This window comes from Leuciscus leuciscus (assembly GCF_965113295.1).
Source record: "Leuciscus leuciscus genome assembly, chromosome: 9".
In the NCBI taxonomy this organism is placed as follows: domain Eukaryota; kingdom Metazoa; phylum Chordata; class Actinopteri; order Cypriniformes; family Leuciscidae; genus Leuciscus; species Leuciscus leuciscus.
This window is the reverse complement of record NC_138733.1, coordinates 5,202,017-5,221,885: the sequence shown is the minus strand read 5'-3', so window position 1 is coordinate 5,221,885 and position 19,869 is coordinate 5,202,017. Positions and strand designations below refer to the sequence as shown.

Below are 19,869 nucleotides of genomic sequence, written 5' to 3'. Positions count from 1 at the left end.
CGCCGTGAGCGAAGTGCGGTTTAGACTGGGTTTGTGTTGAAGAGCTGCTAACAGTCACTTATTCACAAACTTGTGTAAATGTGCAGCATTATTATTATAAGTTTCTAAAAGATTGAAGTCTGTCAGATAAAACAAGCTTTTTGATGCAATTCACCAAAGACTTCTGTTTTATTCCAGTTATTTTTCCCTATCTGAGGCTTCCAGAAATATTTAGTTCATAACAAAGCTGCATTTAAAATGAAGTTTAATGGCACAACGCAAACATATTCAGTAGCGCGAGTCGTAACGTATTGTGTATTTTTCATTGTCTTAGTGAGGGAAAAATCTGACATAAGCAACATTTTATGTCTCTCTTTGTATTTTTACCAATGGCAAATAAAGTTCTGGAATAATAAATCATATGGAGAGAAAGAGAAAGTGTAAAGAAAGTTCGTCTAACATACCGTCAGTTACCAAAGATGGCAAAATATTGCTAAATATAACTGAAAAACGACTCAAACATATACATGTTATGTACACTATACAGATGTGATATTCCTCTGTGTGAATGTGTCTCTCACATGAAACTCACTCAGGGCTTTATAACCTACTTACAGACAGCCAATCAAACGACAGAAGAGCAACACAGCCAATCAGAACTCAGGAGAAACACACAACTACAAGAGAACACAATTCACACCAGTCTGAATGTTCTCATGTTAAAATCTCTTTATTTATCCCTGATATACAAAAACTTTTTGTTCTATTGCTGAGCTTGATTTTCTTTTCCTGTGAAAAACAGCAGAAGTTTTGCTGTTGTTGTCGTTTTAAAACTCGCTGAAGATTGATGAAACTCTGAGAACGGCCGCTTGTAAGATTTACACTGTAAACGGAGTGTGTGTTGAGATTTAGTAGGAGGGTTTGGACTAACACTGTGTGTGTGTGTGTGTGTGTGTGTGTGTGTGTGTGTGTGTGTGTGTGTGTGTGTGTGTGTGTGTGTGTGTGTGTGTGTGTGTGTGTGTGTGTGTGTGTGTGTGTGTGTGTGTGTGTGTGTGTGTGTGTGTGTGTGGAAATGAAACGCTTCTGGCCCTCAGAGTTTCTAGAGCTCCACGCTGGGAAACATTATTAGCTTAGTTTGGTATTTTTGTCTCGTTTTCCCAGTACAAATATCTAAACGTTCTTAAATCAAGATGCATTCACTGGAGAAGCAAAATTATTTAAGATATTATGGTTCGTTTGCTTAAAAAAATGATCAAAATGAAGCGAGTTTGTGCTTAAAACAAGAACAAAATCTGCTGGTCAGAAAAAGAATCTTGTTTTACTTGTTTAAAGTGTATTTTTCTGATCTCCACTGGGTTTTTCCCAGCACAAAACTACATTTTTCAGTAAATATTTGAAGTAATTTTGCTTCTCCAGTAAATGTATCTTGATTAGAGAATATTTCGATATTTGTACTGGAAAACGAGACAGAAACACTGAGCAAGAAAACATTTTTCACAGTGTTAAAGACATCATCAAACATCTGGAAACACTTCTCAACACAAGCTCAGCTCTTTTTCTTTAGAAAAATATGGTTATCTCCCCACAAAGTCATTAATTCTGGTTACTAATGAACAACAAAAACACAAATGTTATTGCACAAATATACATTATCTTCCAATTACTGAAAATAACGACAATAATATCAAAAATAAAATCACTGTTGATCTACTTCGCTGATCACATGTAAGATTGTTAATAAATATGATTCTCGGAACAACATATTTCTAATACATGAAATGAAATGGACCACCACAACATAATAATAATAATAATAATCTATAAACGAGATGAAAATGCATCAAATAAAACAGAAGCGATCATGATTTGCTCTTTTGGTCACTTTAACGTGTTTAAAGGAGTGTATCTGACAGTACTAGATAAAGGTCAAAGGTCAGAGATGATTCTGACACACAAAACTCTCTCGTGTTTCCACAAAGTTCAGTCCAACCATTACATATTCTTCAAAACCATCTGACTTTTGCAGTTTTGTGTCACACAACAGGAGCAAGAGGCAAAAATGACCAAATAAAAGAACAAATAAATGGCAAAAGGAAGAAAATGTTTAAGTTAACATGATATTTTAAATATATTAAAATCTGTAAATCTACATGAATCAACACAAAAATAAGCCTCTCCTCCACCGGCCAACAGATTAAAGCTTATTGGTCAAATCTGTCAGTCAAATTCAATTCGGTTCAAATTAAAATGATCAGCTAATGAAATGCAGAGTCATGAAACACTTATAAATCACAACAAACATTTACAACGGTCAATAAAACACTCGCAGATTTGACTTTTTGTTCTGTTCGGCTATTGTTCGTAGAAACGCAGGACTATAAGTTTCAGTTGAATCTCACAAAAACCATCAAGAGCACGTGTCACGTTAAAAATATGACATTTTACCAAAACTTAATGCATTATAATGTATGTTACAATGCATCTTTGCATACATAATTGTAATTAAAGTTCAAATGCATAATATTTTCAGATTCCTTGTTCCATGTGCAATAGGTTGTTTGTCGTTTTAATGCATTATACTTTCTAAAGGTGTGTTCGATTAATAAATACGCATCAGCTGTGGTTAAAATTATTCATGAGATCATACGATGCATTATAAGGCATAATTAATGCATTAAAAATACTTTTACAACGCTTTAAGTACATTACATTTTGCGTAAAGAAAATGCATCTTTACCTTCAGGACCATTACGATTTTTTTGCATTAAAAATAATATTGATATAATTTAAGTATTTATACACCATTGTAGCATTTGTTATTTTTGATGAACTTTTTTTGTATTTTTCATTATTCTCATTACAGAAAAATGCAGATTTGCTATTTATGATATACTTTGCAAATAATTAAAGATTTTTTTTTTTTAAATTATGATTTTCATTTAAATTCTCATTACAAAACTGTTATTGTTTATAGTCAGAGTTTTGAGATATAAATGCGTAATTGCAAGAAGAAAGTCCAAATTGTGAGATATAACATCACAATTGTGATGTACTGTATATAGTCCGAATTTAGAGATATAAAAGCGTTATTGCAAGAAAAAAGTCAGAATTATTATTATAATTGTCTTTTTTTTTAATGTTTTATTATTATCAATGGTGATTCTCATTTAAATTCTCATTACAAAAAACAAAAATAACAACATAAAAGAAAATTACTACAGCAAATATAGTGTAAATGATGCAGAAAAAAAATACTTATTTTTTGATGAGAATATAAATGAAAATCATCATTGAGAAAAAAAAGAAGAAAAAAAATGCACAACAAAAACTTCCAAACACATAAAAAAAAATTTGCAAATCTAAAAAATCTTAATGGTCAATTGCACAAACACATTCATATTCGGTTCTAAATATGAGTTGATCTTGACAGGTTTTGTGAAATTCATCATAGACATTTGTAAAAACTTGTCCTGCCAAAGTTTCACCAACAGAGAGAAAGAAAGACGGAGAGATTGTCCTGTCTGACGAGACGTGTTGTTCATATTCAGACTCAAACAGTGATCTCTGGATCTATCAAACACATGTTCCTGTGGCTTTAAGTGCTAAACTGATCTGAAGAACATCACATTCTCCTGGATCAAAACAAATAAAATAATTAGTGGTTATTGCAAAGCACATATTTTGAAGTTCTCACACAACAGAAAAACTCTCACTGTTAGTTTGCATGAATAACAATATTGTCAGTTCAAATGTTATCGTTGTGTTCAACCGTCCTTTTAGTGCAAAACATGCATAAGATAAATGGTGGCGAATCTTTAAAAAAAAAAGGCTCGTTAGTGTTCAGGCTACGTCATTTCCAAATCAGAAACCCATAAAAGTGCGCATTATTACACAATAGTGTCAGAGCTTGATGAGTTGATACGGTTTCGCTGTTAGTCTGAAACTGACCAGATAACACACATATAAACGCTTTGGCTTGAAACAGCAACTCAATCTGCTTTCGGAGAGGAACCAACAAAAAAAGTGAAAAGATATCACTCCCACTCCGTCTCATTCTCTCCATCACTCTTCTCTCTCTGCGTTTCGCCTACACCGCTCACATACGCTCTTTATATATCTATATATATATAGAGATGAATGAATGCCCACAGACTCCATGACGACAGATGAAGCGTCCAAGCAGATCTTGTGTATCACGGTTTTTGGTAACACTTTACAACAAGGTTTCATTTCCTAACATTAAAACACACTGCTCATTGTTACAGCGTTTAAAGGGATAGTTCACCCAAAAATGAAAATTAGCCCATGATTTAGTTTCCCTCAAGCCATCCTAGGTGTGTATGACTTTCTTCTTTCAGACGAACACAATCAGAGTTATATTAACAAATGTCCTGGCTCTTCCAAGCTTTATAATGGGAGTGAATTGCTGTTACTGTTTTGAAATATGCACTTTTATGATGGATATATGCACTTTTATGATGGATATATGCACTTTTATGATGGATAGATGCACTTTTATGATGGATAGATGCACTTTTATGATGGATATATGCACTTTTATGATGGATAGATGCACTTTTATCATGGATAGATGCACTTTTATGATGGATATATGCACTTTTATCATGGATAGATGCACTTTTATCATGGATATATGCACTTTTATGATGATAGATGCACTTTTATGATGATAGATGCACTTTATGATGATAGATGCACTTTTATGATGATAGATGCACTTTTACGGACTTCAAAACAGAAACGCCCATTCACTGCCATTATAAAACTTGGAAGAGCCAGGACATTTTTTTATATAACTCTGATTGTGTTCGTCTGAAAGAAGAATGTCATACACACCTAGGATGGCTTGAGGGAGAGTAAATCATGGGCTAATTTTCATTTTTGGGTGAACTATCCCTTTAACTAATGTTAACAAATGAAATCTTATTGTAAAGTGTTATCACAAGTGAAAAGAGTGACTGAAAGGGTAACATATGGATCTGTCTCACATATAAACACACATACTGTACAAGCACACACACACAAGTCTCGATGCTCCCTGATTCTCCAACACTAGTGTAGGAAGTAAAGACAGGAAGACCTGAAAGCGATCGGAGAATCCAGTTTTTTTGGATGCGTCTCTGAATAGTTGGCGTGCCGTCACTGGGACTTGTCGTCGGAGTCGGAGGTGTTTGGTTGGTGTTCTCTGGGAAGTGTGATGCTGGTGTGACGGTCCCACAGTTTGTGAAGTTCAGTGGCTTCGCTCTCGCTGCTCGTGCCACTCGTCCCGCTGTCTCTGAAACTGGCCAGCGGGGGGCGCACTTTCACTCCCTTCACCGTCATGGAGCCCTCGATGGCTTTACGCAGCTATGACACAAACCAGAGCTGGTTAACAACTCGTCAAAAGTGTTATACGTTTAGTTGTTTTAGTATGATTTATATATGTACAGAGCACCGCACATGACATGCGGACAAAAAAAATATGTTTATCGTGGCTACAAATGAACAATTCGTTTCTATTACTTACCAATACGTCAGCACATTTGAATAATTTGTTCCTTGGTTTTTAAGTAAATTGTGCGCCTGATATAATTTGTTCCCAAGTTTTACTAAATCGTGCGCACAATATAATAATTTCCCTAGTTTTACAAAATTGTGCGCATGATATAATAATTTGTTCCTTATTTTTACAAAATTGTGCGCATGATATAATAATTTGTTCCATAGTTTTACGAAATCGTGCGCTCAATATAATTCGCTCCCTAGTTTTACGAAATCGTGCGCTCAATATAATAATTTGCTCCCTAGTTTGACGAAATCGTGCGCTCAATATAATAATTTGCTCCCTAGTTTGACGAAATCGTGCGCTCAATATAATAATTTGCTCCCTAGTTTGACAAAATCGTGCACTCAATATAATAATTTGTTCCCTATTTTTATGAAATTGTGCGCACAATGTAATAATTCATTCCCTAGTTTTACGAAATTGTGTGCACAATGTAATAATCCATTCCCTAGTTTTACGAAATTGTGCGCACAATATAATAAATTCGCTCACTAGTTTTACGAAATTGTGTGCACAATATAATAAATTCGCTCACTAGTTTTACGAAATTGTGTGCACAATATAATAAATTCGCTCATTAGTTTTACGAAATTGTGCGCACAATATAATAAATTCGCTTACTAGTTTTACGAAATTGTGTGCACAATATAATAAATTCGCTCAGTTTTACGAAATTGTGCGCACAATATAATAAATTCGCTCACTAGTTTTACGAAATTGTGCGCACAATGTAATAATTCGTTCCCTAGTTTTACGAAACCGTGCGCTCAATTTAATAATTCGCTCACTAGTTTTACGAAATCGTGCGCTCAATATAATAATTTGTTCCCTAGTTTGACGAAATCGTGCGCACAATGTAATAATCCATTCCCTAGTTTTACGAAACCGTGCGCTCAATTTAATAATTCGCTCACTAGTTTTACGAAATCGTGCGCTCAATATAATAATTTGCTCACTAGTTTTACGAAATCGTGCGCTCAATATAATAATTTGTTCCCTATTTTTACGAAATTGTGCGCACAATGTAATAATCCATTCCCTAGTTTTACGAAATTGTGCGCACAATATAATAAATTCGCTCACTAGTTTTACGAAATTGTGCGCACAATATAATAAATTCGCTCACTAGTTTTACGAAATTGTGTGCACAATATAATAAATTCGCTCACTAGTTTTACGAAATTGTGCGCACAATATAATAATTTGTTCCCAAATTTTACGAAATTGTGCACACAATGTAATAATTCGTTCCCTAGTTTTACGAAACCGTGCGCTCAATTTAATAATTCGCTCACTAGTTTTACGAAATTGTGCGCACAACGTAATAATTCGTTCCCTAGTTTTACGAAATCGTGTGCACAATATAATAATTTGTTCCCAAGTTTTACTAAATCGTGCGCACAATATAATAATTTCCCTAGGTTTACAAAATTGTGCGCATGATATAATAATTTGTTCCCTATTTTTACAAAATTGTGCGCATGATATAATAATTTGTTCCATAGTTTTATGAAATCGTGCGCTCAATATAATTCGCTCCCTAGTTTTACGAAATTGTGCGCTCAATATAATAATTAGCTCCCTAGTTTGACGAAATCGTGCGCTCAATATCATAATTTGCTCCCTAGTTCGACAAAATCGTGCGCTCAATATAATAATTTGTTCCCTATTTTTACGAAATTGTGCGCACAATGTAATAATTCATTCCCTAGTTTTACGAAATCGTGTGCACAATATAATAATTTGTTCCCAAGTTTTACTAAATCGTGCGCACAATATAATAATTTCCCTAGGTTTACAAAATTGTGCGCATGATATAATAATTTGTTCCCTATTTTTACAAAATTGTGCGCATGATATAATAATTTGTTCCATAGTTTTATGAAATCGTGCGCTCAATATAATTCGCTCCCTAGTTTTACGAAATTGTGCGCTCAATATAATAATTAGCTCCCTAGTTTGACGAAATCGTGCGCTCAATATCATAATTTGCTCCCTAGTTCGACAAAATCGTGCGCTCAATATAATAATTTGTTCCCTATTTTTACGAAATTGTGCGCACAATGTAATAATTCATTCCCTAGTTTTACGAAATTGTGTGCACAATGTAATAATTCATTCCCTAGTTTTACGAAATTGTGCACACAATATAATAAATTCGTTCACTAGTTTTACGAAATTGTGCGCACAATATAATAAATTCACTCACTAGTTTTACGAAATTGTGTGCACAATATAATAAATTCGTTCCCTAGTTTTACGAAATCGTGTGCACAATATAATAATTTGTTCCCTAGTTTTGCTAAATCATGTGCACAATATAATAATTCGTTCCCTAGTTTTACTAAATCATGTGCACAATATAATAATTCGTTCCCTAGTTTTACTAAATCATGTGCACAATATAATAATTCGTTCCCTAGTTTTACTAAATCATGTGCACAATATAATAATTTGTTCCCTAGTTTTGCTAAATCGTGCGCACAATATCATTAATTCCCTCGTTTTACTGAACCGTGTGTGCAATATAATAATTTGTTCCCTAATTTAATTTCCATAAATCATGCGCACAATGTCATTTGTTCCCTAGTTTTACTAAATCGTGCACATGATATTATTCGTTCCCATTAATTAATAGTCAAAAGTAACATTGAAGACATTTATAATGTTACAAAAGATTCAGTTTTTTAAAATAAATGCTGTTCTTTTGAACTCTCTATTCTTCAAAGAATCCTGTGATGCAGCAATGCATCATGGTTTCCACAAAAATATGAAGCAGCACAACTATTTTCAACATTTAGAAATATTTCTGAAGAATCATGTAAAAAATTCAGCTTTGATCACAGGAATAAATTACACTTCACATAGAAAACACCTATTTTAAATTGTAATAATATTTCACATTATTTCCATTTTTATTGTATTTTTGATCAAATAAATGCAGCCTTGGTGAGCAGAAGAGATTATAAAAGAGATTTAAAATTGTAATATTGGTGTTTTTGTGTGACTGCTTAACTCTCACCTCTCTCAGCGAAACAACTCCAATAAGTCGTCCGATACTGGTGACGTACGCGTGATCCAGACCCAACAGAGAGAAGATGGTGTGAGTCTGCCAGAGAGACAAAGAGGTTCATCATTGAAACATGATTGTTTAATTTTGGTCTTTTAAAATAAATGAGTTTAATATCCTCTAAACCACAGGGATGCAACCCAAACACCTTTAGCTCTTACAATCAAAGGCACATTCTTAGTATAGAAATCATTCACTATATTTGAAGCACCAGTTATGTATAAAGCAAATGTGTCTTTTTGTTGCCACAAAAAAGCATATTTTGCAGAAAGAAAAATCAATCTCAAATATCATTAAGGATATTGAACTTGCATTCCTGTAAAGAAATCAATACACTATTAACAATATTAAGTGATGAATTTATATTGTGCATTGTATAATCATAACATGAAGTTAAAATGTTATCTGAAATGTATCACTAATTAATAAATAAAGGTTAAAAGCAAATAGCATAGCACAGAATTTATGATTAATACTTGGCTTGGTTAATGAATAAAGAATTGAAATATATATATTTTCTGCATTTCACCAATGCTCTGGCTTGTGTCCTACTCTACTCTAGCTTTCTAATAAACCTGGCATTATATACTATGAATAATCGCTGGCACTGTAATAAACAGCTTTAGATAAAAGATTACATAAAAGAGAATAGATGTTAATGTAAATGAACATAAATTAGGTCATGTGACTGGACAGACTAGGAAGCATGTTACCTGGCAACATCGGCACAACAAATTCATTTGAAATAAAAATAACAAAATTAAGAACAAAAACTTCTTAGCAAAAAAATAAAAAGTAAAACAGTATATAATATTTTTTAAATATATGTACATACATGCTAGTGTTTTCATGAAAAATTACATTGTGACTGTTTTTGGTGCATGACACTTTGGGTAACATTGCAAGTGGAAAACATTACATTTCCTGGAAAACTTACTAAATTCTGACCACAGAATTAAGTTTTAAATTTAGTAAGTTTTCTGCGTGAAATGTTACTCAAAGTGTCATGCACACAAAACATGAGAATTCAAATATGAAGCAACAAAAAGCACAAAAAAACATGTGGACTTACTGGACAACTTGCTAAACTTAAAACTAAATTCTGACCACATATTTAGTAAGTTTTCCGCTTGAAATGTTACTCAGTGTCATGCACTATGCACACAAAATATGTAAACTCAGATGTGAAGCGACAAAATGCACACAAAACATAAAACTAATGCACACAAAACTAAAGTTTACTGGAAAACGTACTAAATTTGTGGTCAGAATTCCGACCACAGAATTAAGTTTCCAATTTAGTACGTTTTCGAAATGTTACTCAATGTGTCCTGCACACAAAACACAAAACATGTAAACTCAAATATGTTTCATATCTATCTTGCACCCAGCGCAATTGACTTTGTACAGCGATGCATGTATCATTCCTATTTTGCACCCGACGCACAGTGGATTTTTCCCTCGACAGACGCACGTGGGTAAATTAGGGAGTAAACTTGCGCTCCCGGGGGCGGTTCAGCGAAAAGAGGAGGCGTGTTCCGGCACAAACGTTCCCTGGTGCAATTTTGCAGTTTCAGAAAACAATTCCGCCACAGACCAGGAAAAACCTAGTCTAAAGTCAGTGGCGTGTTCAGATGCTATTTTAAGGGCGCATGCTTGGCCGTAATGTAGCGTGTGCACATACACTTTGCTTCTCTCATCTACACAGACGCAGCAGTTCACATTTTTGCAAACCATACATTATTACAAGGAAAAATATTACCACATGAGGGAAATCATTGTGGTGTCCATGAAGAATAGTCATAAATCTAGCTTACACATTTACCCAAATTATTATACGCCTGTTTAACCGAAGCTAATTTGGGTGGGTTTCTCCATCCCCATACAATGTCACTTCTCTGTGTTTTACGGCCCTGACGAGAACGTCGGTCTCCTCGGCTGTGAACCGCGCCTGGCAAATCCGCCGTTATAATAGCAAGCCGCCATGGAACAAGCGCGCCTGCTCTTAAAGGGGAATGTGAGATGTCGCTCTGATTGGTTTATTTCACGTTACGCCCAAACCACACCTATGAGTAATGAAGCTACTTCAGACCAACACATTTTAGATTTGCGTCATTTATCCCGCCTTTGATACTTGCATTTCAGATCGTTAAAATAGGGCCCTGCATGTTTTGTGAGCATGGCAAATTGGGTAACATTTGAAGTAGCTAACTTAGTAAATTTACTAGAAAACGTGCTAAACTTAAAAACTAAATTCTGACCACAAATTTTGAAAGTTATCCAGTGAATTCACATGTTTTGTGTGTTTCACATGTTTTGAATTCACATGAGAAATCTAATATGAAGCACGGTACATGCCACTTTGGGTATAATATAATATAAAATAAATCTCTAAGTGTGTGTGTGTTAATGGAGAGAGATAAAGGAGAGTGTGCATGCAAGTGTGGAAATAGGTGTAGGTGTATATGAGAATGAATGGACGACATTAAGTACATTTGCCGCTGCCGGCAGGAGAGAATGATGCATCTGTGTGTGTGGACCACAGCAGAGCTAGTCTTAATAAACACTTCTCTGCTCTTGCCACAAGTGAGTTTGCAAAAGCAGACGATTAATCCAGTGTCAGCATGTGTGTGTGTGTGAGCAAAACACTTTATTAAAAACGTCAGCTTATATTTATATAGATCCTGAACGTGTACACACACACGCACACACACAGACACACACACACACACACACGCACACACGCACACACGCACACACGCACACACACACACACGCACACACACACACACACACACACGCACACACACACACACACACACACACAGACACACACACGCACACACACACACGCACACACGCACGCACGCACGCGCGCATACACACACGCGCACACGCACACACACACACACGCACGCACGCGCGCATACACACACGCGCACACACGCACGCGCGCGCACACACGCACACACCTTGTGCAGTGAAGTGCGTTCCACCAGCTGGAAGGGGGCGGGGTCAATCTTGCAGTTGTTGAAGTTCACCTGCTCGTCAAGCTGTTGCTCCTCCCACTCCTCAATCTGCATTCAGAAACACACACATTTTACTCGTACTTTTATTTTTTGCATTCTCCATTTTATATTTCTGGTATCACTTTAAGCCTTAATCTTCATTTTTAAACATTAGTTAATGCATTGACAAAGAATGAACAATATATTTTACAGCATTTCTTAACCTTGTTAAAGTTAGTTCATAAAAAAGTTCATGTTTATGTTAGTTCAACTAATGTTAACACAACTTTTGATCTTAAAAGTATTAGTAAATGTTGAGATTAACATTAACTAAGATTTATAAATTCTGTAGAAGTTGTGCTGATTGTTAGTTCACGTTAACTAATGTTAACAAATAAAACCATATTGTAAAGTGTTGGCATATTTCTGTCAATAACGGTTTTCTCTTCTTAATTTATTGTTATGTTGCTTTGCACTATTTAAATTTTTCTCTATTTATATTGAGAAATTTTGCAAAAAATAAAAAATTAACAAAATAATTAACACTAGTTATCGGTTAACTAGTTGTGGATTTCTTTTTATTTTTGTTAGATTAAATGGAAATGCAAAGATTTCTGACAACTTGCTCTTCTGAAATTGTGAAAAAGTTCATAAAAGCAGTCAGGTATCATAATCATGATCATACACTTCATATGAAAACTGAATCTACAGATTCTATATGTTTACATGCACTTATTTTCGTCAATCTGAATGAATCCAATCTGATTTCAGCTCTGTTTATCCCTCAAACCCAAACTTTGCAATCAGATTCGCACATTCGTTAACATTTCAAACAAAAGTTGCTGCGTTAAGAACCGAAGCGATAACGAAAGCGGAGTTACTGTGAGAATAATTGTTGTTTTGTCCTTGATGACATTATTTCATTAACATTCATGCATTGACATATCTAAAACGTAAGCTGGCAAATATGTCAGAAGAGCTTTTTTTAAGTAAATATATAGTAATTATTTAGTCTCCTCCACTGATCAGGTCATAAACATTCTCACGTTCGCAAGTAGTAAAACGTATACACAGAGATCTTATAAAAGGGTAAACATACTGTGTGTATCACGGCACCCCATGTTTGCATTGAGTATTGAGTCCGATTGAGAAGATTCACGTGTTTACACGCTTAGTTTAGTCAGTATTTCAGATCTGCATCCTGTCCCATCTGATCTGAGGCGTTCACATGAAGGCTTTTCAGCCGTCAAACCAGTTACTGATGGATTGTTTGAGTGCATGTAAACGTGGCTTTAGGTTTTCAATGGTCTGTGTGTTGAAATGTCCTCACCTCTCCAAGAGTCATGTCATCGTCTGCGTCTGGATCCTCCTGAAGAGAAACACACACACACACACGTTTGTTTCACTGTATTACTGAGGACATTTGCATAGTCTTCCACTGACTTTATATCAGGTTATTGATATTTTCTATGGCCTAAACCAACCATCACAGAAACACTAGATTCAAATAAAAAAAGACTCTCTCACTCTCTCACTCACACATGATTTGTAATGCTAATGTGTTGTGTCACTGGAAACACACACACACATCTGATCAATCGCTCTGAGCGTCGACAGATTTCAGTTCCTCTTCATCTCAGGAGACTACAGCTAATCGATGAGGTCATCCTGCACTTGCACTTTTCCACAGAAAAGAACTACATTACATTACACACACGCATATTGGCGAATAAATCTTTTGCAGGACACTCTACGCATTAATAAAACATCCATCCATTAGCGCTGGTTTTTGTAGAAATGTGAGCCTAATCTAATGATCAGAGCCAAGGCCTGCGGGTCGAGATCATTCTCTCGCTCACACACACACACACACACACACACACACCAGTAAAGACATTTACTGCACGACTACCTGAGAAAGAGAGTGTGATTATATGTTGTGGAAGTCTATCGTGAGGGTTTGTGGCCTGTAGATGTATTTGAAAATCATGCACAAAACAACTAGAACACACATAATTCAGTTATTTTTGACAGTAAAATCAGCAAGAACCGTATAATAATACAGATTTCCATTGCCGTCACAGAAGGTTCAGGTTTATCATTATGTCGCCGTTATGATACGTTCATATCATGCTGCAAAGTACGCAAGAGTATTTCCATAGCAACATGTCTGACATCACCACTGACATTCTAGTTGAGCTTTCAGAAATGTATTTGTTTTACAGAAGATGTGTGTCATTCATTCAACAACTGCAGCGACACACGCTGTAAATCAACATCATTCCACACATAACTTACAATAAGCAGCACATTTTACAGTTTCTACTGATCTTTGTTAATGTTAGTTGAAAAAATGCAGCTGTTTACTGTTAGTTAATGGTAGTTCAGGTCCATTCATTAATATTAACATTATAATTTTTGATTTTAATAACGAATTATTAACTGTTGAAATTAACATTAATTAATCTTAATAAATGCTGTATAACTCTTTTTTTATTATTAGTTCATTTTAACTAGGGATGCACGATATATCGGCCACCATATCGGTATCGGCCGATACACGTTCATTTTTAATATTATCATTATCGGGCCGATATCTTAAAGCCGATAATGGATTGGAAATGGAGACACTTCAGATGTTCTGGTTTTAAATAGCTTGAAATATGACTGGAATCACTTCAAAAAGGAAAATACAGTTATATCGGCTACATACAATTATAATGAGAACATCATTATAATTGGATTAGACATGGCTTTTAATGGTGAGACTTAAAATAAATATTTTAAATACTGTATATAATTAAAAAAATTGGATTTAGATTTGTTGGCCAAAATATCAGTTATCGGCTTTAAAATATAAAGAATTATCGGTTATCGGTATCGGCCAAAATTTTATATTGGTGCATCTCTAATTTTAACTAATGTAGTTAGTGGAACCTTATGGTAAAGTTTTATCGAAATCAATTAGTATAATATAATTTAAATATTATATTATAACTTATTTTTTAAGTTTAACCCTCTGGTACTGTTCGTGTGTCTGTCAAAAATAACATATTTTGTTTGGGTTTTCAATGAAATGATTGTACTATAATTTAGTTCAATAATGTTTTTTATTTAATATTTTTAGGGGATTTATGGTACTAAATTATATTTATGCAGTAGTCATAATCCATTAATTCACTTTTTGAGTGAACTTTGAACTTAAACAGTCATAAATCTTGAATGTTTTGGAGAACAGACTTCATTTTGGTCTCTTTTAAAGACGACACTTGGCAGATTATTACTGAAGTTTAAAAAAGTTATATAATTTTACATTTATTGTTATGAAAAATGCACAAAACAACGATTTTAAATTTTTATATGAAATATATTTTCCAAAACACGTTTTACTCTTAAACTGTGAGAAAATCAAAGCCATACTTTTAAACAAGTTGTGCTCCAAATTTGAGGTTGATATCTGAAAAAATTTGCTTTCAGTGAGATGTTGTTCGGCTGCAGTACCAAACGCTTCCACTAGAGGAAATTCCTCTCACATTCGTTTCCAATGCGTCATTTTTAACCGCGAGGAGCACAAGTGTGACTATTGTTCACAGCACCATTTAACCTGTTCGAATCAGGTCCATGATTTTTTTTGGTGTGTGTGTGTGTGTGTGTTCACACAGCAAGTGCCAAAACCTTTACCAAGTTTCGTACAATTTCTATGGAGTAAAAAATGTTTTATAAAAATAAATAAATAAATAAATAAATAATTTCTGGTTCAAAATAATCGAACCACACCAGAGGGATAAACGTTAGGGTTAAGTTATTTATGTTTTCATAAATAGATTAAAAAACTTTACAATATGGTTACAATATGGTTTTAGTTTTTAAAATAAATATAATATTTAGCTATTCAATTCTAAAGGACTTTCAACACTGGACCCCATTGACTTTCACTGCATGGTCAAGAAAAACTCATTCAGGTTTGGAACGACATGAGGTGGAGTAAATGATGACAGAATGATCATTTTTAGGTGAAAATACTAAGATCTAAACTCTAGTATTGATTGGGTGAGCAAGACAAGTCTTTCATTCATTGGCTCCACCCACTTTGTATGCAACTCACACTGATTGGGCAGTTCTGATGTCATGCTGATGATTGACAGATACGCATGCTTGGTCGTGTCCCTTGTCCCTGCTGGTGTCCAACGATCAAAACAACCAAACTCTGCTGTGTAATGTTTATAGTGCAATAAAAAATAACAACATCTTGGCAAGAAAATCTGTTAGTCTAAATTCTAGTAATTCTAGTAAGTATTTATTTGCATATCAGGTCAAAGGTCAGGAGCAGGAACGAGGGAGACGTTTATGAGAACGACAGGATGACAGATGATGACGCAATGATTTGACGAGCCAGTGTACTATCGTGGCTCTTACCAACACCGAAATCCTCACACGCTTGTGCGGCCGGCAGTCAGGAGCCAGTGTGAGCTGCACGTTATTATTCTTACAGGAGGAAAACAAATAGCACACACACAAAACACCATTACCCTCATATTACATACAGTTATGAGTAAAACATCACTACAACTGCAGCAGACGAGACGGACGGCTCGCAACTACAGTGATGAGGGTGTGTGTGTGTGTGTGTGAGTGTGTGTGTGTGTGTGTGTGTGTGTGTGTGTGTGTGTGTGAGAGCGTGCGTGTGTGTGTGTGTGTGTGTGTGTCTCACCTCCATCACATCTGTCTGAGGTCGAACACACAGCAGATTCTTTAAGCCAAGGCCAGAATCATGAGGACCTGACAAACACAGAGAAAAGACTCACAATTTACACACTTCTGACATCAATATAATACACCGCTAATTAATTCAGAAATATTTTAAGTTTCCACTCAATATTAGAAGGATATTATAGAATATATCTCTCCACTGTTTGCAATTTATTTTCAAATGTGTGTATTTCAACTCTTTAACTCTGTTTTTTATGAAACGTACCCACATTATTAACCAGTGTTAATAAAAAATAATGCAATTTATTTTTATTTAAAAGCAGAGGATCTCATATTTCTTTCGATATTTTGTATGTTCAGATATTCATCCATGAAAGTTTTGTGAAAATGATCAATAATGCTAGCGGTGGCTGGCAAAAAAATAAAAATAAAAAAAAATGCAGGGAAAGAGTTATTACCATAATCTTCAACAGCATTTAGCACCAGATTCTTCATCATACTAATTAAGATATTCTGCACAATATCTTTCTTTTCCTCAACACAGGAACATTATTATCTCTATATTCACTGTATAATTTAAGTGGTTGGGTAAAAGTGTAGCTTTTATAATGAGTTTTATTTTAATCAACATGAGATCAAAACTGACCTCATTAACTTTAGCAATAAACGTTCCTGGTATTATAATTCATAATCTTTTTATCATAATCTAAGAGTTTTTGCAGCCTCATTTATGCTGACATAACCAATGCTGCAAATAATATAAAAAAAAAAAAAAAATATATCAACCAGTAATAATAACGCCCAGTTTTCAAAATCCAATCAATTAAATAATTATAGCTACTAAGTTTCACTGAACACCATTTTAACATTTGTTTTTTCTTAAATATATTATAATAAAATATATTATATATTAAACACTTATATTACAAAAGTTCAGTGCATGAGAATGTCTTTAAGAACAACAGAAGTGAGTACAGGCCGAAAGTGACGTCTGGAGGGGATATATATGTTTTTAATAACTGTGCGAGATCCATTAAAGGTGCAGTGTGTGATTTTAGTGGCATCTAGTGGTGAGGTTGTGAACTGCACCCAACAGAAGTTACGGTGGCCGACAGGAAGTGATGTCGTCGTCTGAGACAGCAGAGAGTAGCCAGTTCAGCAATGAGCTTTCTTTACAAAGATAAATTCAGAAATTAGGTTTACTTAATTATTCAGTAAAACGATATGTTATTGTGACTTGTTCATCATTGTGTCAGTGTTTTATTCGCTGACTTTAGCTTTAGCTTCTTTACACGAAGAACAACACAGTGACGAAACGCGTGTGTCCGTTCAGGGCCACTGTAGAAAGAAATGCTCATTCTAAAGTGATAAAAACACAACGCTTCATTAAGTAAGGTCTTTATACACCACTGAGAACATAGTTATGTATATGATATTGCATTTCTGTCAACAGATCCTCCTAAATATTACACAATGCACCTTCAAACCATCAAAATATGAGGAAAACAAAATGTAGTGTATAGATGCACTTTTATGATGGATGGATGGATGCACTTTTATGATGGATAGATGCACTTTTATGATGGATGGATGGATGCACTTTTATGATGGATAGATGCACTTTTATGATGGATAGATGCACTTTTATGATGGATGGATGCACTTTTATGATGGATGGATGGATGCACTTTTATGATGGACAGATGCACTTTTATGATGGATAGATGCACTTTTATGATAGATGGATAAAAGTGCTCTCCCTATGGGGGTACAGGGGTATTCTACTCCACTACATTTCGGCACATTTTCTGATCAGTTTCCCCCCTGCCAAAACAGGGATTGAAAAAAATATCCTGTTTTCAGTGCTGATGCGGTGGTGACGCGTTCATGTAACATGTGAGGGTGGCGCTGCCATTAAAGCACCTAAAAGCTGTCACTAAGAACCGGCAAAAGTAATGATTATGAATATGTAAAATATAGCAAGGAGACATTTTAATTGTTTACTAATAAACAAGTGTTTTCTGTGTCAGTGTCGGCTGCATAGATTAAGTTGACGATGCTGACTCACGATTTTCGCAGTAGTGAACGCGCCGGAGAGAAATGCATATTTCATACGGATTACACAAGCAGTGAGCAGTCAGTTTTCTTTCGTTTTGAATTGTTCTGTTTAAAAGTAGACATTTCAAGCTTTCTATAGATATATGTCTTAGGTCTGTGAGGCAAGTAGGCTACCTTACGCTGAGTTTCGGTTCATTTATGAGACGAGCTCCAGTTCACGCGCCGGCGCCTCCGTGTCGTGATTATCTATTGTCTGCTATATTATTTTTCTTATCTTATTTATTAAATCCAGGCAATTGGTTGATGAAACATTGATTAAAATTAAGATACAGTTAATACAAAACGAAATTCACTTTAAAGAAAGGCAGCTGTTCTGTTTGAGTCTCTGTGAAAGTTTTAAACAGTCTTTTAGTGCCGCTTTCAAAAACATAGTTTTTTCCTCAAAGCAAACATGAAAAATAAAATAAAATGAATATGTTCTGATCTGTGGAGAGCCATCCCTTCTTCATCCGTGGAGAGCCATCCCTTCTTCATCCGGTGAGTATATTGCTTTGGTTTGCAGTGTAATTCAAAGAATTACAAAAAAATATTTTGCCACCTAAAAGTTAAAGATTTTTTGTCACGTCCACGGCATGTGTAGCCTATTTCCCTCATATTAAATATAAAACGCATGTGTAGACTGATATTTTTCTAATGTCTGGACTCCTTTATTAAGGGAGTATGGATATATAAACAGTTTCAATATATTGGTATTAAATGCATTTTCTGAGAATTTATATTTCAAGTTTTTACTGCAAATGTCACGTCCATAACGCTGGAATTGACATCACTTGATGACACATTGTATTACCTTGTTATTATGATATAGTGACCCATACAATGTGCCAAACATATTTTCCTTACCTTGTCATTCAAGGCCAGGGCACTTTTTGTACAACCAACGTTGTGCTGAACTTGACAAAATTGATCTGCTTCTGCAGCGGTGGCCAGCAGCTCATGAGTTTTTTTTTTTTTTTTTTTTTTAAGGCAGTAGAAGGTTCTGGAACTTTTGCGCACTTCCACATCCCACGCAACTACGGATCTCCCAGGAACATTCATAATATATATTGCTGCGTACATTTATCCGTGTCGGAGTTCTGAGTAGCCTACCTAGATGCGCATGGCATGCACGAGCGGTGCGCGATCATGGTCGACTGACAACGAGATTAAGCAGCTGAACAAGACGGCTGTGTTCCGATTGTTCTCATCTCAGCTCCGCCGAGACAAAATAGACATGCCGTTTCAAAAATCTTTCATTTATAATCAGAAATATGTTTTCAAAAGCATCACTTTCATCAAATTGTATGTGACATCATTTCCAGTAGGCAACTGACTGCAAACAGGCACATCAGGACACAAACGAGCAGGTTTATGTGCCGGGGCTGAGCCCCGGAGAGACCCGGACCAATTTAACCACTGTATATATGCACTTTTATGAT

General features: G+C 35.1%; 1 protein-coding gene across 2 annotated transcripts in view; it reads right to left on the bottom strand.

The window, feature by feature from the left end:
* Nucleotides 1–684: 684 nt before the first annotated feature.
* Nucleotides 685–19,869, bottom strand: part of clcn2b (chloride channel, voltage-sensitive 2b) — an 82,133-nt gene continuing 62,948 nt past the window's right edge. For both annotated transcript variants that reach the window (XM_082179970.1, XM_082179971.1), the window contains exons 19-23: nt 16,335–16,402; nt 12,954–12,992; nt 11,588–11,692; nt 8,568–8,654; nt 685–5,346 (exon numbers count right to left, since the gene is read on the bottom strand). In XM_082179970.1, the coding sequence (XP_082036096.1) occupies nt 5,140–5,346; nt 8,568–8,654; nt 11,588–11,692; nt 12,954–12,992; nt 16,335–16,402 (506 nt within the window). In that variant the 3' untranslated portion in view covers nt 685–5,139. The remainder of the gene's footprint in view (nt 5,347–8,567; nt 8,655–11,587; nt 11,693–12,953; nt 12,993–16,334; nt 16,403–19,869) is intronic.